The 23423-nt window shown below is 34.6% G+C and overlaps 1 protein-coding gene across 2 annotated transcripts in view; it reads right to left on the bottom strand.

The window, feature by feature from the left end:
• Nucleotides 1-1496: 1496 nt before the first annotated feature.
• Nucleotides 1497-23423, bottom strand: part of PCDH10 (protocadherin 10) — a 60952-nt gene continuing 39025 nt past the window's right edge. Inside the window, exon 5 of one of the 2 annotated variants that reach the window (XM_059378401.1) lies at nucleotides 1497-1961. In XM_059378401.1, coding sequence (XP_059234384.1) covers nucleotides 1894-1961 — 68 coding nt within the window. In that variant the 3' untranslated portion in view covers nucleotides 1497-1893. Of the gene's footprint in view, nucleotides 1962-21484; nucleotides 22079-23423 lie in introns of those variants that run through there. The other variant, XM_059378410.1, reaches the window with a different exon arrangement.

Here is a 23423-nt window from a genome sequence, read left to right as displayed (position 1 = left end):
TTCTCTATAGTATTAAAGTTAAGAGTGGTACTAATCTAATATATACATTAAGTTACATTTTTAAAGCCTTTGAATTTTCTTTTAAATTCATGTCAATCCTTTCCTGAAAAGAGCATTTTAGTATATGGGTATATATGTTTTTTTGATTATAGTATCAGAACTAATTAACGATTATGTTTTTTCACAACTACTGTTTAAGTACATCATCTCCTTTCATATATATTTTGCAGATTAATAAGTGGCAAGCTTTGCAAAGTACTAAACACAATACATTTCCCTAGCCTAGATTGAATACAAAAGTATTAAATTCATCATCCACTCAGTTCTGCTTGAATCAGTATTAGTATCAAAGTATATATTTTGTTCAAAGTTTTACCCTTTGCCCTTGATCTGATTTCAATTATACTTACTTAATATCTGCACATTCTAGAAACACCAGAATTTAGGAACTTTTCATCTTCAATTTTAAGACCTATCCCCCTTTACTAACAAACCCAGATGAGATGCATATTTCATTCTTTTGTTTGGATTATAATTTCTGCCCTTTAAGCAGAAAAAAAAAGCTCTATTCATGAGTGATATAAAGAACAATTCTAAGATGTACTTTTACTTAACGCAAAGCAGTTAGGGTATTAAGAGTGAGCAGTACATACTCTTTCAACATAAAAGTTAGGTGTTTTAGAATCTGCTTGTAAATAAACATGGCATTGATTTCAAGGTTTTGAACATACAAAAATTCACTGGGTTCCTTTTATCCTTTTATCTTCCTGTTAGTTACAAGAAAGGATGTGGGTGCTTTAAATCCTCTTGACATGTCTGTCACCAGCACAATAAACTCCCCTCCTGAGCAGAAGAGACCCTTGTCTGTCACTGGGATCTCTCCGGAGGTGATGATTGCCAAGTGGGTTTTCTGTCGACTTCCTAAAATGTAACCTCCTCATCCAGGCTGCCAGCTCTAGCATGACAGATTGGGTGGATGATTCCATCATCGCGTCACACTACGTTTTACCATTTGGGGCCAGATGTCATCTTTGGGGAAGAGAGTTAAAGCTTTTGTCAGAGACTATTTCTCTTGTTTCACTTAACATCTACTCACCTTTTGGTATTGAAAGAATAAAAAATACAAACCGATAAGACTATCCCCAGGCAGAGTTTTCATGCTACCCAAAGCAGTCTCGGCAGTTATAAAGATCCTTCAATAATCTGTCAAAAACTGACATCACAGTGTAAAGAGCTGTTCATTTCTATATCTCATTTTGGATTGATGTACGTGCACTTTTATATCCTTCAGTTCGATATAACATTTGGCCTTTCATGTTCTCAGTTTAAGCTACAGGGAATTCAAAGCTATTTCAAAGCATAATTATATCAATCTGCATATAAAAGGCTCTATGTCCTACAGAGGGTTCGATGGAAAAGCAAACTCTTTCAAAGAAGAAAATTAGAAGTAATTCCCACAACTAAAATTCACAAAAGTTAATACATTTTTCATCTGCTAAGAACAGTTTTATTTTTTTTAAACCAATAGAAGATTAATCAAGAAAGTGTTGGGGACTATTTTTGTGAGGTAGGGTGAGAAAGGAAAATTGGAGAGGACAGCAAAAACATGATGCAGGTACATTATACATATTGTTTGATTATACACATCACATCAGAAGAATCAATAATTCATATTGCTATGGCAGACAATAGGATTGCCAATTCCATATGGTATTAGTTAGATGTTGCTGGAAAACACTATTCTCCTAATTTGTATGATTCAAAACCCATAGTGTACTTTAACTGGGAACCTCTGCCTGAGGTCTCCTTTGAGATGGCACTCAAGCTGTGGACAGAAGGTGTGGTCTCCTCTGAAGATGCAATTTGGGAAAGGGCGTCTGCTTCAGACTTCATTCATGTGTTTGTTGAAGGGCCTCGATCTCGTGACACATGGGTCTCACCACAGAGCTGCCTCCACATCTCTGCAAGCAATTCAGAAGAGAATGAGAAAGTGTACAAGTAGTGTCCCAAGACGGAAAACATAACCTTTATATAATCTAACACCAGAACCAAATTCTGTTTCATAGAAGTGGGTTCCATAACTCAACTACTTTCAGGAGAAGGGGGATACTCAAGAGTTCAATACCTGGAGGTGATAATCATTATGGGCCATCCTAGAGGCTGCCTACCCTACATATTACATTCATGTTAAGTTGCTTTTGGTATTTTGTTATATTACAGAAGACTTTTGAAAATGTAAGTCCTGTAGTTGTGGTTTTAAAGGGAAAGTAAATGCCACTCCACAAATTTATTTTTTCCAGATATCTGCTCTCCAAATATGCCTTTAGTAGTTTTCAAACGTTTCATAACTAGAAAATGACAAGTACGGTTATTTTAAATCTTTAAAGCAACTCTTTGTTAATCTTTTTTTTTGTTTTTTACCATGGCAAAAGAAAGATTAAAAAAAAAAAAAAAAAACCTCACAAACATAATTGTGTAAATTCTGAAGCAGGCAAAATACTTAGCACAGAAGTTATGTAGCATATGGTTATCCTAGTCCCAAACAGTAAAATGCGTCTGTATGTGCCAGCTCTTAATTACCGGCTCATTAACACTCAGGTGTCAATTGCTGGTGGCAAAGGCAATACCCAAATGGCCTAGTTTCTGTCATGCACAGTGTAATTAAATTGACCTCAAGTACTAAAGCTTGCAAGTTGCCTGATACTTTTGGACACTAATTTCAGGCATTATTCAAAATAGAATAATATGGTGAATAAACTAATATAAGAGAAAAGCACTATCAGGTTTCAAAATGTATATTCACACATAATTATAATCTTAAAAACAATAGAATAATCTTAAAAACAATTGAACAAATAATTACAATTCTAATCTATATCAAATATAACAATGCATATCATCTACTTGGTTTTACCATTATCAATCTAAAGCTCAAGTTTAAAGTTTATCAATTTTAAAACTCAAAATAATGTTAAACTTGTTACAAACCAAAAGAAAAATAAATCATTGTAATAGTCACATTTGGGAAACAGAAATTGCATATTATTTTTTATAATTTCATTTATTGATATATAAAGAGAAAATATGTATATCTTACATTTAAAATATTAATTCCCAAATGTAACCAAATGTGAAGCATATATGTGTCTTTTATATGGTTCTAACAATAAAGAAATATGTACTTCTAGCAAGAATCCCACAAACTCTCCATAATCTAAGAGCCGATTTTTTCATGACTTTGTGTTGTAAGACTTAGCTCATTATGTGAAAGCTTATTTTTAAGCTTCCATTTAAAGAGAGAGAAGAGATGAATTCATTCACAAACCTTTGCTTTTCATAAAACCTCACATAAATGAAAAGAACATTTTCTGCAGAAAAGCCTATAAGAACAAGCAAAAGACAAAGAAACAAGTGAGCAAACAGTTATAACAACATTTTGGAAGTTTGGAAGTGGATCAGTGAGTTGCTATCAAAGTACTAGTTTTAAAAATATGTAATCTTGAGCTGGAAGTTAAGAGTATGAGGGAAGAAATCTGATTTATCCCACAGAATATTCCAAGGCTAAGGAATTAATAGAACAAATTAGTTCTGAAGTGGGAGTGAATATAAAAATAAAGAGAAGGATCAAAAAATGTCATTGAGAAGCAATTAGACTCCAGGTTTCTCTCATCGACTGTGCATATGCAGGTGATCAATTATCCTCTCTGGTTAGGAGACAGGAAATTTATTCTCTAAGGAGGTTAAAACAGAGGTGCCTACATTGGAAGACAGCAGGTACGGTTTAATGTGAGATCATCATACCCAGAAAACTTAGGCTCTTGGGTCTCCAGAAGTCTTTCTCCAATTAACTTTCAGAATGCAAGTACAAAGGCTTATACTTCCAGGCAGAAGATCTGAACATATGTCTCTGGATACCTCTAACTAGTCTAAGAAGAAAAATATACCAAACATACTGACTTTGGGTTTTCCTCAATTACATGATCCAGCAAGATCACCCTATAGACAAAAATACTCAACAAGTTTTCCACACAAGGGCAGAGTTTACCTTCAGCCTTTTAGAGTATCATTTTGAATTACAGACACACAGCTAAGCATCATCAGACATTGGCAAAAAAAAAAAAAAGAAAAAGAAAAAGAAAAAAAATCTCTACTGTAGATTCCTGGAAAGAGACACTATTGCAAGAAAATAAAATGTAATATAAGCTATCATTAATCTCTTCAGGTGAATAAGAGAAAATATTGTATACATGAAAAGAGTTCAAAATACCTTTAGAGAGGAATATTGAGAAAACATTAAAAAAATATCTTGGTCTTAATAATAATATAATGAAATAAAAAGCTCAGTATAAGTTTGAAAGATAAAGATAAGAACATTTCTGAGAAAGTAGATTAAAAAACTGTGGGGGCGCCTGGGTGGCTCAATGGGTTAAGCCTCTGCCTTTGGCTGAGGTCATGATCTCAGCGTCCTGGGATCCAGCCCCACAGCTGGCTGTCTGCTCAGCAGGGAGTCTGCTCCCCACCCCCCGCCTGCCTCTCTGCCCAATTGTGCTTTCTCTCTCCATCTCTCTCTCTCTGTCAAATAAATAAATAAATAAAAATCTTAAAAAAAAAAAAAAAAAAACTGTGGAAAGTAGGAAAGAAAAAGTGAAGAAAATTGGTAGGTCAGTAGAGGAGGTTCAATATCTAAATATTAAGGGATAAAGAAAAGATGAAAAGAAGTAAGGGAAGAAATGATGAAAGCAATAATTCAAGAATCCGAAATTCAGATGGAAACAGATCTACATCAAATCATGTGATAACTATGAAATTTCAGAACTTGATGACAAAGAGATCCTCCCATAAGTTTCCATAGGAGCTGGGGGACCTATGCTCATAAAAAGTTTAGTTTCTACTTTGGAAAATGTTCTATTTTGGAAGGCAATGCAGGAAACCTCTCAAAGAACTTAAGCTTAATATCTGACAAATTTGTCTGGAAGCAAGCCTAACCAAGACTTAAATTGTTCAAGATTTTGGTCCTGTCCAACAGCATACCACTCACTCTTATGGTATAAACAAAATTAAGCCCAGTGTATGTGTTGCCTTGACATCTGGTACAACAAGGAAGACTTTAAATAACCTAACTCCCAAGTTTCTCAGTCCATTCTGCTCCCAAAGATAAGATCCCTTAACCAAACAACCCTACTTATCAGGGGAACCAGTTGAAGGTGGGTGTCAGTTCCTTGCTCGCTTATAGAACAAGCCAATTCAAACAAGCCAATCCTATCTCACCAGAACCAAGGAATGCCTCCCCAGTGATACTACAAAGCATACCTCCTGCAGTCCCTGGCTATTCACTCTGTTACTGAATGTAGCCCCTTATGGCCATGCGCAGCATCCTTCCTGCCACTTTCCACTCCAAGGCCGTGACTAGTAAATTGCTGTTGGTTTCTTCTGTCCAGTATTAGGTGCTACATATTTTCCAACCCCATAACTCTAGGACACAAATTTCTCCCTCACCAAAGGGGTGATGAAGAGGTAAGTAAAACAACTCTTTACATGATGATACAATCATGACCAAGGACACATGGTCAGCTTAAATTAACTGCTCCTGGATAGCTAAATGGTTTCATGATATAGGTATGGCTGCCTGGGACCAAACTGTCATTGCTGGTGGACTTGCACTTTGGCCTATTGGCCACTGTGTTGTCTTTAGCAGATATTGTTCTCCCTTCCCACCACAGAATGCTCTTGTCCTCAAGAAGAGATATGTTGTTAATTAACAATTCCTTAGCATATGTTCTACTGTGAGTCAGTCTATGTCTAGCAAGAGCCTCTAGGACTTCTGCCTGTAATGGCAGTGACAATATAAAACTTTACCCGATCAGCTGGTGCTTCTGTTCCACTTACAAAGATAAGCTAGAGCTCTCTGGTCAGTGCATCTAACTTGAGAACCATCACTAACTACTTGGGGCAGCCATCTGGACATTATTGTGATTGTCCACCTTCAGGGAGAGTCAAGGGGTGGCTTATTATGAGGTTTGTGGAAAGGAAGAAGATCACCTCCCTAGCGAGAATTAATCATGACACCTAAGTCACTTAATAAGAGTTGTTTGGGCAAGTGTAGATACTTTGCCCATTTCCTGTGCTGCCGTTCCCCTTGCTGCTATCCCAAGTATACATTTCAGACAACCTATGCACCAGGCACTGATTGGGGAAAAAAAAAAAAAAGAAGAAGAAGAACAAGAACAAGAACAAGGGGAAAGAACAAGGGGTACCAGGTTCTCCCCAAATAATGGAGGAGGTGACACAACTGCTGTTTCAATGAAACGTCCCTAGCCAATGTGCCTGGACTTGTCTTCATGCTGCTGGCTACCAGCAGGCCAAAGGGTTAATCATCTAATCATGGGGCTTGACCACTCAACTAACAAACTGACTAGCAGTGGTAGTTGTTGGCCACATACTGAGCTCCTCTACAAACAGTCTCTCACAGACCCTGAGCATCTATTCTTCCATACCATGCTGGTCATTACACCTTGGGTCAAGGAACCAGCACTCACAAGATCTGCAGAGTTATCAAGCCCTCCATTCTATAAGCTGGAGTCAAATCTGACCCTCTGACACATCCCATCTTCAGGAAGGTCTAACCTCACCTCTCCTCAGATCCTTGCTAGTTACCACAGTATTAAAGGAGGTCAACCCTCTCCCAGCCCCCTAAGCAACATGGAAAGCCCCATAGGAGCAAGTTAGTGAATCATTAATGGAGTTTATACACTTTATGGAACATATTGCCACCATTACATATGATGGAACCTGGTGGAATGTTCTGCTTTTTATTCCTTATCTAGGATGTCCCAGATAATGCAGGATCTAAGGGTCAGCACAGTTGACTATATATGAGGCAGTCATCTTAGCACCAGATACCCTGGCCAGAAAATGGCTCCATATGTACATTTTTCTAAACTCTTGGTATATTTTATAAGAATTGCTCCCTTAGAGGTAAAGAACTCTAGCAATCTCTTGTTTCACAGAGACCTAAAATATAAATCAAGGAAACAGATGTCACTATGTATACTAAGGCCACAATTTGGCCTCACCAGAACATTCTTATTCTCCCCTTTGGAATTTCAGAGATTATTGATAATGACTAAGGCATTCATTTCACTTCTCAAAACAGACACTGTTAGGCTCTGGAAGAAGACATTCAATACAACTTCCGTGTCCCCTATAGGCCTCAGGCTGACAGTTTAGTTGAGAGGTTTAATGCCTCCTTCAAAGAATTCCAAAGAAAGCAAATAACACTCTGTTATTGCCACAGGCATGAATTGGTTTAAATCCACATTCCCTAGGGACATGCACTCCTTGTACTAATGCCACACATGTTCCTCAATTTCCTTTATTGGCCATAAAGGGAAAAACCTCTAAAGTTCATATTTTTGAAGTTCACCTCACTATGTGGGCCTCTGTGTTGGGGAGACCCATGGCTGATGCATTCAATTGAAAATATACAGTTTATGATCTGCTGAATGAAGAGGCATAAGCCATCCTCACAAATTTGGCAGATATCTCCTTCAGTATCTAAGCTCCCACTTTGTGAAAGTGAAACCACAGTCATTCTGATCAAAAACAATTTTAGTACACTCACACAAAGGAAGTAAAGTCACGAGATTTTTACTTACAAATCTCAGGACTGTGGTCAAAGAGCCAGGGAAAGGCAGATCCCTGTCCCAGGCCATGAGTAAGCAGGCGATTGAGAACAGGGTAGCAAGTACCTAAAAAGGGGTTGCAGTGGACATCACTGACTTTTCACTGGCTTAATTCTAAGTGGTTAGTTTAAAAGGTGTCCCAGGAAGAGCAAAGTGGGAACTTCTGGTGGGAATGCTAAGCTCAGGTCCTTATCTAAACATCCAGACTCTCTGCAAGAACAGGGTTATCATACTCTGAAATGCCTAGGAAGCAACTCAAAATATTTATTTTTCTCCTCACACTGTCTTCTTCCTGGTCAAGTGCCTACTTCATGTCCTGGAGAGATACTTCTACTACCTAAAAATCTCAGTTCATCACCAAGGTAAAAATTGGTATCAAGATAGCAAGGAGTCAATTAAAGTGTAAGGACTAAAATTAAAGCCCAATATTATGTTCTACCTTGCCATCAGGCCTATCTAGGAGTACCCTGAATGGTCTAACCTCACCTTCCTCATTCTCAGGAAGAAACAATCCCCTGGCCAAACAGCTCTGCCTATCAGGGGGAAGCTGATTACAGCTGATTACAGTAGTGTGGTTTCATTTCTCCTTTAGCTCCATTGAATTCTCCCTGGTCACATCCTCCAGCAGAAACCACGGAGAACCCCTCCCTTTTTTTAAAGGATTTTATTTATTTATTTGACAGAGAGAGATCACAAGTAGGCAGGCAGGCAGAGAGAGAGGCGGAAGCAGAACCCCTCCCTTTTGATACCAAAAAAGCCTGCTTCTTATAGCCTCCCCACCCCACCCCCCATAGTGTGGCCCTTTATTTTGTGTGGTGTCCTCCCCGGTCTGTGAGTATATGTGATTCATAAATTGTTGTCAATTTTGTCTGTCTCTCTAGCATCAGATGTTGCATGTTCCCTATCTCCAAAACCCTAAGGTAGAAATCTCTCCCTCGCCAATGGGATGGATAGCTGACAATTAAAATCACCCTTTACTTGACTACTTATTTTGACTAAATTAGTTGAAGTAAGTTGAGCTAGGTTGGGTGAATTTATTAGCTGGGATTATGATGATTTTGTAAAGTCAGTTTATTCATACCTATTCTCAATGAAGCAGCAGTTGTTAATAACATTTCTCTGGGAGAGGTACTTCTATTTGACTCTAGTTTTGCTTATTCACTGCCAACATAACATGGCGGTTAAGAGGAATAAAAATGCATATATTAAAACAGTTTATTCTAAATATAAATCAAAAAGGACAGTCAGAACTGTCTTTAGTTTCTTAGGCCACATTTCATGGTGCCTTCTACATGGGAATCATCCTTAGAAATGAGCATGTGGTGTAGGGAGAGCATTGAAATTCAAAAATATAAAGTGAAGTTCTAGATGCTATAGCTTATTTTTATATTTTCAAATATAGTTACTCCTAGAATTTCAAGTTAAAATAAGACACAGAGACTAGAGATGTAGCCTGGCATAGGTTAAGAATTCAGTCAAGAGAAAGAGTTTGGACCTTACATTTATGGTTATGTTCTTCCATCAGTTGGTCTATATTTATCTCATTTGCTTCATAGGTAAGTTAAGGACAAGAATATTTTCAAGGACCTGCTCTGCACTAAAAGTTTATTATTCCATGGGGTCCACTTAAAAAGAAAAGAGAAAAGAAAATTAATTGCTAATAGAGTTTAAATAGGAGTTGATGAATACAGGTCAAACAGATAATAGAAGATAAGTAGATAAAAAAAGATAAACAGATAAAAGATAAATAACTACTTTACAATTATCATGTCTTGTTTATTTTTATTTATATGTCTTCCTCTTCATTATGTAGTGTCAGGTATGTCACAAAAAGAGACAGAGGTTTTGACTTAATCTGCCTCCTTTTTAAATTAGTCAAGATCACTTTTGGCATAAACACTAGCCAAAGTTGCACAGAAGAAAAAAGAAAACATTTCAAAATATTTCTAATTTACATATTATGTATTTGTAGAATTATTTCCAAATAATCATAAAAAAATTCAACTTAAGAGTTTTAATTTAAATGGTCATAATAATAATGTTACCACAGAGAAAACAAAGTAAAATATAGCAGAGACTGTCATTTGATTATAAGAGTAAAAAATCTAAAATATTCTGATATGTTTAAATATAATGTAGTTTGGGTTCCAGTTGGACAGCAAGCATAGCAGAAATTGAATGATAGAAAATTAACAACCTCTCCTACAAATAAAATTACCCTTTTCTTTCTTTTATGTTGTCTTCCTTGAAGGCAGCATGATCCACTCAGACAAACCAAAACTCCCAGTCATAATTACTTCTCCCTCTCCCTCATCAGTCATCTGACCACCTACCCAGGGAGAAAGTACCATCTGTTTGCTTTCTCAATTGTCTCTCAATTCTGTCCTTCCACCTCCATTTTTACTAGTCCAGTCTGTAAGTTACTTGTGCTCATTTGCTTACTAGCTAGATTTACAACAATAGGTTTCTCATTATCCCAATTTCTCTTTTTTTTTCTGTTTTTATTGTTATGAGTTATCTCATAACATGATCTAAATCATAAAGTGTCATTATTTGCAGCATTTAGTTTCATCTCTTAATTATTATTATATCTAATACTGGAATAGATTCTTCTAGAGTGTTAAAGGAAGTATTATATCGAAACTAAAACTGTGCTACATATCTAAATTTTAAAAATACCTAATATCCTTGATCACTCCACTTACCTGACTTGTAATTGAAAACATACTTACCACCTCAGCAGCAATACTCTTGACTAATAATCACAGTGCTGAAAACTTGTCATCTAACTTTATGTCATCTAACATGATTCTGCAAGAACTCTTAATGGCATTTCCACTTTCTCCCCTGTTCTGGTCCCTATAATTGCAAGTGGACTTTCTCAAGATTATTGAGATACCTTTAAACTTAAAATATTTGCAAACACTGTCATATAAATCCATACATCCTTGTCAGAGAAACAATGAACACAAAACACACCTCTACAGAAACATCCCAATGAGATAGTTTGGTATCTGTATATTTTAAAATAAAATTTATATATCCTTTCTCTGTTTTACTCCTTTTTTTTTTTCTTTAAGATTGTATTTATTTATTTGAGAAAGAAAGAGACAGCAGAGTGAGAGAGAGACCATGAGCTGTGGGGCAGTGGTAGAGGGAGAAGCAGGCTCCCCACTGTGGAGGGAGCCTGACACTGGGCTGAATCTCAGTACCCGAGGATCATGACCTGAGCCAAAGGCAGATGCTTAAGGAACTGAGTCACCCAGGCTCTCCTGTTTTACTCCTTTCTAAGGTATCTCACTTTACCTCAGTCTTTATCATATTTTAATTAGAATTACCCAACCATCATTTATTTTCAGTAGCTTTCTCCTTGTTTTAACTTACATATGTATATGACTACATAAACTTTAAAAATCGTAACTGTTTCTCAATCTCTTAAAGCTTACTGGAGAATGAAGTAAGGCAATGGTTGTATCCTCACTCCCTCTCTTTCTCTCTTATTTCTCACTTTCTCTCTCTAATTCAACTTTACTTAATACATTTTATTATACCATTGTGTTGTCTCTTTGTAGTCCATGTAGCCAGTATAAAATAAGGATGTGACCACAAAATGCCAGAAGAAATTGGATCATTGATTTCCCACATGTGGAAAAGGTCATGCCAGCTTCTTGAAGATCAAATATATCATTACCTTCCAACCAGACATTCTGATAGTATAAAGATTAATTAATAGAATGTATAGAATATATGTTTGCCTATAATATGATTTTATCCATGCATTCTTCCATGAGCCTCTTAGTATTGGTTAATATCTCTCCCCATCACAGACACATACATACAGACACACAGACACACACACACACACACAAATATCAATTTTGAAAAAAAGTATATTGCTAGAAAATCTTGAAGTTGGCCATTCATTCCATTATTGATTAGGAAACACAACAAGAATATTAAAAACTCTCACACTTCTAGAATAAAATTCAGTTTCAGTCTTATGTAGTTTACTACACCAATACTTGTTTTCATCCCTCTTTTCATTGATTAAGAGAAGAGTCACTCATCATGATAAAGGAGCAAGCAGATGGAGATGGTGTTCCAAATTAGATAATTGTAACATTCATTAAATGTTTCTTATTCCAGGCAGACTAGGTGAGCAATGATCCAATGATTAGCAACTACTCTCTCAAAGAAAAGTAAATATGTAAGATAAAGCAAACTAAAAACTGTCTTCATCTATACAATATTCTCAATAAAATTTTTACATGAATTAATTAATAATTAATTACATATATTTTAAAATTTAAGCACCCCTTTAGAAACACTAATTTAGTCACAGATTAATATGAACTGCTTTAGTTTGGTGGTAAATTTAAAAACCTAGTTTTCATTATGAGGAAACAAAGCTTTGATTAATTAAAAAAAAAGAAAATAAGACAATTTTGAACAAAAAATTGAACAGATCTAGGGAACAGGGTCTGCCAACCTAAGAAATGACAACTTCAATTCAACTACAATTACAACCATTGGTTGGGGGGGGATCCATTCACTGCAACAGATATTGAATACTGAAGGTTTACATGGCACTCCTTTATTATCTTGATTTAATCTTGTTTGTTTAAAGATCATACTGTCTTACTATCCATCAGAGACTACTTGAAAGGGGAATCTCCCACAACAAGCAGAGCTCTCCCAACCCAACAAGGAGAGCTCCAGGCCCTTACCAGAACATGCCCATTATCGGAAGGATAAACTGTTAATATTTATACTGACAGCCAGTATGCCTTTGGGGCAATCCATGATTTGGGGATGTTATGGAAACCAAGGGATTTTCTTATGTCCTCTGAGACCCTAATCAAAAAAGGACCATGAGTAAATGAACTTCTTACTGCTATTCTTTTACCTTCTGAAATTGCTGTCATCAAAATTGAGGTCCACGCGAAAAAGACTGAAATTGAATGTCAGGGAAATATAGCTAACTTTCATGCAGAGACAGTAACAATGGAATCTGTAAAAGTCACAACTCAGGTGGTGAACTCCTTCTGCTTCAGCAAAAAATAACCCCTCATTGCTAGACTTTTGTCATCTTGAGACGCTTGTAACATAGCAATTGTCTGATCCTGAATCAAAAAAAATAAGATGGGCAAACAATGGCTGTAAATTAAATAAACAGTTGGGGCAATGGGAAACCCAAGAGGTTGGCTTTTCCTGGCCCTCTAGTAAACCCCAATTTTTAGGTTTTCATTCCTTTATCCAACACGGTGCCTTTAACATTACTGAAATTATGAATAGACATTGATGTAGCAACTTCCATAAAATTGTGCAAATAGTTTACTACCAACATCTAACCTGTCAAATCTATAATCCTAGAGAAACTACTTTTGTCCCATGAGGCCTCAGACTTACTCCCTCTGGTCTTTTCAAGCACCTTAACTGGAATTCATTCAGTTGCCACTTACTGTAGGTTATTGATATGTACTTGTCATTTTCTGCATGTTTTCTGGGTGGTTGAAACTTTCCCCTGCTACAAAGCTGATGCTCTCAGAGTAAAAAAGAAATTATTAGAGAATGTGATTCCACTTGGGGATTACTTTCTGCAGTCTCCAGTGATAGAGGCACCCACTTCACTGGATGAATCATCTGAGCCTTAATGAAAACCTTGCAGACTTCTTGGAATGATTACTAGTCCTATCATCCTCAATCATCAGGCAAGGTCGGGAAAACTAATGGTATTGTCAAACACAAAATCGTTATGCTTGTTGAAACTACTGGACTCCCTTCACCTACAGTATTGCCTCTGGCCTTGCTGACTGTTCTCAGACCCCCTTTAGGAAACATAAACTAACTTTATGTGAGATAGTCACTGGTACACTAATGTCTATTGGTATACAACTTTCTGCTGTTCCCTCATTGTCTTGCTAGTATGGTGAGCTACTGTAAGTATTTAATGCCTTATGCTAAAGAGTATCAACTGGTTAAAGAACCCCTCCCAGATCCTAATTCAAAGGATCCTGTTCGTGGCCATTGTCTGAAGCCTGGTGACTAGATATTCTGGAAACATCATCATCAGAAGACTCCTCTTGAACTTCACTGGAAGGGATGTTACCAAGCACGCTGAACCACCAACACTGCTGCAAAACTGGAAGGCACCGAGTCTACGGTACATACACATCTCGCAGCTAAAGAAGGCTTTACCTAACATCTGGTCCTGTACAGACACTGAAGACCCCTTAATCAAACTGACAAAGAATACAAGTAGCTGACATTAGGGTAGACTACTTCCACCCAACACACCAGATTAAAACTTCCTCCTTTAACTAAACATGAAAGCTTTTTTTTTTCTTTTCTTTCTTTCTTTTTTTTTTTTTTTTTTTTTTCCTGCGTCTTTCCTTTACTCTAGCATTGGCCTGGAAATCTAACACCCTCATCCATACTTTCCAGACCACGCTAATGATGGTGAGCTTCAGACAGTCCCTCTTAGAAGTCTTTTACCAAGTTCAACTTTTATGACAGAACATCTAGTGCCTTGTTTTTTCCTTTCTCCAATTATAACTGTACTTACGCAATTCAACTCATATAGCTATGTAGACCTTTGTACAATCACACTCTCACATTCCCACGAGTATCTAGATTGGATCTGCTCCCAATCACTAAGAGATCTCTCCAGCAGCACACGTCTTTGCAAGGTATTCAGAATGATTCTTTATTTTAGGCTATGAGATTTACTCTCTGAATGTGCTGAAATCCTAACCGATCCCTGAAGGGGCAAATGTATTCATCTCAGAATTTGACTCAGAATTTGCTTCCTTTGGCAGGGCCATACTTCCCTGATTAGGAATAAATGTAAATAAGAATATGATCAGAACCCTCTCCTTAACTTTTGAAGGTAGTGCAGAATCTGTTGCTAAGACAATAGCTACACAACAACTCAGACTTAGACTTTCTGAACACGGTCATTCTTGATAACAAGAAAGTCCTCGATTTTCTTTCAGCTGAGTAAGGAGGTATCTGTGCTGTGGCCACCACTACCTGCTGAACCTGGATTAACACTTCTGAGGAAGTTGAATCTTGGGTACTTGGATCCCTGAACAAGCCACTTGGCTTAAAAAGACCCCTTTAGTGGGGTCTTTGACTCATTTGATTTTGATTGGCTTGGGTTTTGGGGACCATGGCTCCAAAGTGCACTCCAAACATTAAAAATATCCTGCCTATTATAATCATAATAATCGCCCTAGTGCATTGTATTCACTCAAAAGCCTTAAGTGCATGTTCACAGTTGCTAACCACCAAGAAAATGATCTCCCTAAGACTAGAATTCCAGAAAAGAAGCGAAGAGAATAACAAATTTAAGGGCTGTGAACCTGGAACCATGACCTATGGATACCACAAAAAGAAACAGCAGAAACTGCCAAGTGGTAGCTGAGAGTGGTGCTAATGCCTTGAATTTTGATCACGTCTCTCAGTCAAGCTGACAGTCTGATCAAAAGGAAGGAATTGTTAAAAAGGAAGCCACAGGTCCAAAATGAAGTCACTTCTGCTAGACCCACATCACCAAATGGGGGCTTTATTCCTAACCTAATTGCAGTTTCAACCTTCCCCAGGAATGCAATCTTAATTAGTCCGTCTGGAATTTTCTGCTCAGCACCAGTGAAGTAACCCACATAATAAGATCCTTTTATTCCCCAAAGGGAAGTGACCTTTCCTGAAATAATCCTTTATTTTGTTTATGACTCCCTTGTCCTGGCTTTAAAAACCTTTCCCTTTCTGTAGCACTTCAGAGCTCTCTTCTACTTTTTAGATGGGATGTTGCCTGATTTATGAATTGGTCAATGAAGTCAGATCTTTAAAATTTACTCAGTTGAATTTTTGTTATTTCACACTGCCCAAATTCATTTCATAATATAAGTCACATGCAAAAAAATATCATTCTGTCAGTTATTCAGTAATTCCAACAAACATTTATTTGCATGGAAATAGAAAGTTATTCAAAAAGCACATTAGGGGTTGAAGGGGAAAAAATCAGGTAAATATATCCTAGTGCAATCACACACATATTTTTTTCAATAGTAGGAATAGAGGGCTATTTGAGAATAGCAAAGGGAAATGACTGGAACTCAGCAGCTGTGAGTTTTATTTCCTGGACTCCAAACCACCAATAAATAGAGGCAAAGGTGAACTGAGCTAATGAGTGGATACCCAAGGCAAGTCAGCTTGCATGTTGAGATTTTGCAATAAGCACTGCTGAAATACAACTTGAAAGCAGTCTAGAGTTTTGAGAAAGGAATAATTTCCATTTGTAGACTGTATTCCATACTTCTGGTAATCAAGAATAGTGATAAAAGGATGAAAGTGATATTAATAGTAAAATACACTACCTAATGTGCATTAGCATTGTGCTATGCATTTTACATGTCAGTCCACTGAATTCTCATAAGACTTTTACAGCTAAGTGTACTTCATATTTTACAAAGATAAAGATCAAGATTCAGATGCGAAAGAACTTTTTGAAAAGATCTTCCTTCACTTTCTACAGCATTAAATAAATTTAATTTGAAATAGTGATCATATGGTGCAGTGCTTTTCAAACATTTGGGCAATGATTCACAGCAAGAAATATATTTCACATTGTGACCTATTTCACACATGTATCAGAAAAAATGTTTCACAAAGAACTATTTGTTTTTTTACCATGAGTGATGTGCTTTCATACTCTTCTATTCTACATTTTTACTATTCTATTTACTTATAGTTTTGTTTTATGTTCTCATCTTAGTATATTTAATTACTCTCATGTCCACAGTTGGGTTTTGACCACAAATTTGATTACTTAATTATTTGACCATTTAATTATTCAGTATTTTCCTATGAGTTCTTTGGTTCTCAAGGCAAACTAGAATTTTCATGAAGGCAGATACTACTTCCATCCATCCTTACCTCCCCTCATTGTTGGACCTTACTATAGGTGTGTAATTTAATAAAATTTAATTTTTGTGTCTGAAAATTCATAGTCTTGGTTAAATGGAAGATTCCATGATATGATTCCCAGAAAGGGTAAAAGTAAGTGATAGGAGGCACAGGTCTAGGGGAACAAAGTAAGTTGCAGTTATAGCTGTCAACGTTACATTGAGAATCATCATTCCTGTGTATTTCAATTAGTACTTTTCCACCATCGGGTTGGCATTATTTGATGTCCAAATATGAGAAGAACTTAGTCCTGTCTCTCATTGCTTCATAAAATGAATTTCTGTCCAGATTCATGTAGTCTGAACTCAAGAAAATCAGTTACATAAACCACAGATGAGATTACAAAGTACATTTCTTCTATTACCTTTTATCTGTTTCAGACTGTAAATTTCTGTAAGATTCATTTAGATTGTTTTTATATTATAAAAAAATCTATTCCATAATTTATATTTTCTTCTTGAATAATGATACCCATCTGTATTTTATTTTTTCTTATGATTCCTTTGACTTTAAATATGAAATAATTTCTAAAATTTTAGATAAAATGTTTTCCTCTTATTGCTTGAAGGCACTCATATCCTGTGTACAACTTCTCTATATCGTTCCCTGTGGACCCTTGGTATTGCTACAAATAAAAAAAAATTTAAAAAATATTTAACATTAGGTGGAAATATTTAAAATATTCATTGTAGGAATCATGAGAATCATATGGAACTAAATGTCTACTTTCAGAAGAATAAATATCATGAAATCCTTTAAACCTAGCATATGTTTCTTTGAATAAGACTCAGTTTTGAACAGATGTCCCCTTAGACCTGTTATATTAAGACTAAAATTACTAAATCAGCATTAGTTGTTTTTAAACTTAGGGCCATATTTTGCCACTGATTTTTATTCAAAGCTCCCACGGGCGTCAGTGGAAGATCCATGCATGGAAAAATGGCATAATATGTATCCTAGTTTTATTTATTTCATATGTATACAGCAGTATAAAATAATATATTACATTTACACTCATTTTACTTATGTATTATTATAGCATTCACAGTAACAAACACTATAGTTAAGATTTAAACTCATCTTTTGTTATAATACCCTGTTTTCACTCACAGATAACTGTCTCAAAATGTGTTCAGAGCTGAAATTCCCTGCTTACTTTCAGCTCCACGATGTAAGAATGTATTGGAAGTCTGAGTTCTATCATTCAGAAATTTTTGAGTCTCATGTGAAATTTTAATATTGCATCATTAATGCAAAATTTTCATGCAACTCAAAAACATCTGGAGTGTAAAACTTCAAACAAAGCATGTGACAAGCTTTCAAGAAATAAAAGTCATTTTTCTAATTTTACAAATACTTAAAAAATAACAGTGTTTAGAAATACATGCATGCACACTAAAGGTATTAGAATTTTAGTCATATTATTGCCTGCAATACTCTGGCGGCACCCATCTACCAGCATCCTCATCGAATGCTATAATCTAAAACCTATGCCAAGTTTTAGAAGAAAAAAAAAATGCTCTATTGAACAGTAGTTTCACAAATTACTATATCAGCATTTTGTTGGACCTAGCAGAGGGAAATTTTTTGAAGTGCTAGCAATATATAAAATAATTTTACTACTCCATGACATAAAAAATATGGAATTTTGTCATTTTCTGTTTTTCCTTGTTAAAAAGGAACATAAAAAGGATGTTAAGTGCAAAGCCTTTACCACTACAAAATTAGCTGAAAAAGATAAAGAACCCAAGAAATTGTAATATGAAAAATATAGGATTTTCAGAAAAATTATCAAGTATACCAATGTTTTAAATATTTTTGACTTCCTGGGGTATTAAAAGCACACATAGAAATATGAGGGGGAAGAAAGAAAATCACATGAAATGACAATTAACAGTGCTCTTATCCTTCAGTATCATAATTTTCTTTATCCTGCCTAACATTTGCAATATTCTGGGTAATTATATTAAATATTACCTTTACTCTAACAAATACTTTTTGTAAGGTGAAATGGTACAATGCATACGCAGTTATTAAGTTTTTGTTGAGAATTGTTGATGATTTTTGTTCCTCCTCTTGTCGGAGAAATAGGAGAGTTTCTACATTACAGAAGATCTGATGTCAAATTATAACGCTATTAAGAAAATAAAGCAAGAGGATGAGTAATTAAAATATTTAAATCTCCTATAGTACTTAATTTGCAATGTTTGATAAAGGCATTGCTTTTAATATCTTCAAAAAAAAATATACATATTCCCTTCATATTTCCCAAGAAAGATGATACACTTATAGTGACACCATTATTTCTGTTAAGTAATCCTGACATGATATTTAAGTACTGGATTTAAAATGATTTCACAGAATTATGTTTGTAAGGTAAAAATTAGAATTTCACATGTGGATAAAATATCTCTAAAAATTGTCATTTGACATACCTTTGAAACATTAAGACACTGTTTCCACAGGAAAGTATTTTGACATTCTTACTATTTTAAAACTAACCATGTTATCAAGGAGTAAATATCATGATTATTTGTTCTGGAAATAATGATGAAGTATTTTCTAATAATTTAGATATTATTTTCCTTTGATAAGTGTAAAGTTATATAAGACTGGATATTAGGACAACTGAATTAAATAGAAAAACTATTCTAAAATTCCTTTTCATGCTACTCTAATAAACTTTAACTTGGAAACCTTTACTATTGGAGGATTGTGTTTTTCTGTTTTATAGTTCCACCATCATTGGTAGATAACACTTTAGCCAATTTGCCAAAATTATATCTTTACTCAACTGTAATTTCTGATTTATTCTGGATGCAATAGAAAATTGATTAATAACAAAATTTAATATTTTGTTTTAAATAATTCTAATTTTCCCAAAAATTGGGTAAAGTTTATTTGTTTTTTCTTATTGTTTGTTTTTGTAGATTAATGATATAATTTAAGAATTTAAATGCAAATTAGAACTGTTACTATGACATAAAAAACTAATGCATAAATATATGGCATAAAAAATTTGCCCAAGTGAGATTATATACAATGACATAAAGGGCTAAATAATTAAAGAAACTTTCTTAAGGTTGAATGAATGAATATAACTGTAATACATAAAGTGAGAATATCCTTATTTTTAATGCATGTGATAAGGCAGATGGATGTGTGTTTTTCCCCATAATTGTAAAATGATGAATGAAAGGTTTTAATTAAAGCAGAGTGACTCAACAAGAAAATCATTTTCTTGTTTAAAAAGCAATTACAACAAACAGACGTTTATCCAGCTAAATTATATAGAAATAGAACCTTACTAAAATAGTCTATCATTCAAAATATTAATGTAGTAGTGCCAAAAGTTTGAGAAAATGTTACTGCTGCACTTATGTGAATGGGTGTGCTTTTTGTGTCATATGTGATGGATTAGTTTTATAGATTTTAAAGGGTCCCCAAAAGGCTGGAACACTACACATATTATTTCAATGTATAAAATGATTAGGATTATGATGTATTAATATCTATAATTCGATAACAGTCAAATGAGTGATGCCAAAATCCACTCAAATATATACATATCAAGGACATATAAATATGTATATGCATTTTAATGTTAAATTGAAGGAATATATTCCCATTTAAATGACCATAAAACTGGGTGGGAAACATTTGTTATGTGTTCAGTTTTAGTCTGTTCCTTAATAATATAGCACAGCTCAAACTATCACTGAATTCACAAGATCAGTTGACAAGGTAAATATTACCAAATTGATCTGTAATTTGTATTGGACAAACATTCACATATGTTGAAGGTTTTTTAGAGGGGAGCTATGAGAATTCTGGTTTTTGCTAAGAAGATTATCTCAAATTCTCGGATTTTTCTCTCTTAATTTCTCTCTTAGTTAAGCAATAAACAACAGCAGGGAAAAAGAAAAAGAAAACTATGTAAAAGAAAGAGAAGTACATCTTAACAGATTTAATAATTAACTTCATTGACCCCAAAATAAAAGGCAAGGTTAACCTTTCAAGGTTGACTCCGGGAGAATTTGTTTCATTAATAAAACACTGGCTATATTTAAGCTATAAAACTTTCACATGTAAGATAATACTGAAACAATAACATCATGTTTCTATCTCCAAATTTATTTATTTTAAATTTAGAGATCCCTTAAATCTTACACTTACTCTTTATCAGTTCAGATATTGATATATCTCTATATATTCATATAGAGTTATAAATAGATTTTATATTCATGTGTTATTGGGAGACACAAAACTATGTAAAACTATGTAAAATAAAATTCCGTGTGAGTTCTATGGTTGAGGACTTCTTAAAATAGTCATCTCAATGTCAGATATTACATCACAAAATGTACAGACACCCAATGTTTGCTTTTGTTTTTTTCTAACAACAAATACAGGAGAATTTATAGATTCCTTATAAAAACTTTAAATGATTCTAAATTCAAAGCCATAGAAATAGAATCGAAAGAATGTAGATTGTTAGAGATTTTGATATTATTACATGTTCAGTGCTCTTTTGATAACATCGACAGCTATATCTTTGGCATTGAAAATTCAGTATGAGTTCTTGACAAAATTTTGTAGCTTAGAGCTTCATTTTCTTTTAAACAAGGAAAAACAGGGTTGAGTAAGATATGAAAATTGGGATGAAATTATTAATGATTTTTTTTTCTTAGTAAGTTTATCTTTGGGACCCTGAATTACCTTTTACTTTACTGTATGATGTGGACTGTATGAATCCATTTAAAAACCAACTGAGTTGTACCACATTTTAGGAAAATTATATAATATAATATATATATTTTATATTTATTTAGAATCTTTGAAATAGTACAGTAAACACTTTGCAACACGGTGTATAAACTACAGAATGTCTTTGATATTTTGTGGGTCTTCAGAATACAACATTTTTTATAACCCACAGGTGAAAAGAACATAATCACAATCTCTCTTGTAAAGTTGGAATAGTTTGGGGAACACTTGATCACACAAAAATAATATAAAACAGTCAAGTTTAAAACAGTGATATTGCATTTATAATGCACAAATTTCCTTTATCTCTATGACTGGCTTCTCGTGGTGAATATAAACATCTAAAGGGCTCAGTGACATTTGGAGAGAGAGATATATAGTGCTGTAAACAGGCACACACTGATCGGAGAGGCAAAAACAGTTGCCTCTAAAGTTTCTACAGTTCTGCACGTTTCAACTCATTTCTCAGGCCTGCTGAGAGCAATTAGGTCCTATAATTGGCCACGATGACTCCGCCGGCAATCTAATACTCAGTTATACACAACTAACTGGATGGCCAAGATAATGAAGTTGAAAAGTTGATGCTTTTGTTGGTCGACTTTGTGCAAATCATGCTGCTTCAGGTAAATCCTGTAGAATTGACTAGCATATCCTTTTCCGTGCTGTGAAAAAGAAAGAAAAATACTCTAAGAAAAGGAGCCTGGGTTTTGGAGTTTTAGAAGTGCATGTCATTGTAAAAGAAACAAATACAACTGGAAATAAGTTGTGTCCCTATACCAGACCCATGTAGTGTCAAAGTATTTCTGTGGTAAACTTGGTTTCTAATAGTCAAGTCATTCTGGTGCTTGGCTTTCTAAAAATGACAATTTTAATTTTTAAAAAATCAGTTTTCGTGTGGGAGATGTATATTTTATATACCAATGACCAGGAATGTGCAGACTAACTTTTTAAAGTGACATACTTAACAATCCCTACTTCACTTCACTACTTATGCATGGTCGAATGTAGAAAAATATGTGTGGCTCTTAAACATTCTAGAGTTGTTACTATGAACAACCAACTGGTTTATGTTTGGTGCAATAAATTCTAAATTATATTTATTAAATCAATATATAATACAGAAAACTATAACAGAAAATGTTTATGTAGTTAAATAGCTAAAGGATATTTCACATTTTCTAGGTTTACTTTATCTCATCTTTGAAATTATGCAAAAACCAAATCTATTTATGTCTACAAAATTAAAAAAAAAATATCTAAATTCATCCCCTAAAAGGAATCAGTTTTCTTATAAAGAAGGTAAAGGTGAAAAGAGAAAAAAATACTGAATTTGGCCCAATCTTATAAAATGTATTGAGTTCAGAAGTAGAATTTCTAAATTCAATCATTTAGGTTTTATGATGTTAAGTATTTTATTTATTTATAATGATAATGGGTATTTCTTCCCACCTATCCATAATCTTTATAGTTGCCAATGAGCACAATGAGAACAGAAACAGCATCCCCTATGTCAGTATCTGGCACATAGCAGACATATGATAAAAAGGTACTGAAAACTGTGTACAATTGTGGTAAGAGGCAATTTGGTTGCCTAAAATCAATTATAATAAAATTATATATATAGAGAGAGAGAATTAAAAATTAAGAACTACTCTAAAGAGCATAACTGAATTGTTTCAATCTGGTGAATAGCTGGATTTTTTTGTTTCTTTTTGTTTCTTTCTTTCTTTACAGAAACGTAAGAACATACAGGTCAGTCCAATTCCTCATCTACGGTATTTCCATTAGTTTCAAGTAGATTATCTGGTTATATGTTTTTCCTAATTTGTTTCCCTGATTCTCTCATTTATTTTTCCTCGCAAGCTCAGTTTGTGACCAGACTATGAAAAATTTCTTCCCTAGGCCACTGTTTAGCTGACACATCAATTAAAATTGTAAAAGTGAGGCACCAACCATTGACAGAAATAAAGTGAAAATGAATATACTCATGTACTATATAGTAACTAG

Source organism: Mustela nigripes, chromosome 1 (assembly GCF_022355385.1).
Source record: "Mustela nigripes isolate SB6536 chromosome 1, MUSNIG.SB6536, whole genome shotgun sequence".
Taxonomy (NCBI): Eukaryota; Metazoa; Chordata; class Mammalia; order Carnivora; family Mustelidae; genus Mustela; species Mustela nigripes.
The sequence above is the reverse complement of the archived record's forward strand: the minus strand, read 5'-3'. Positions and strand labels throughout refer to the sequence as shown.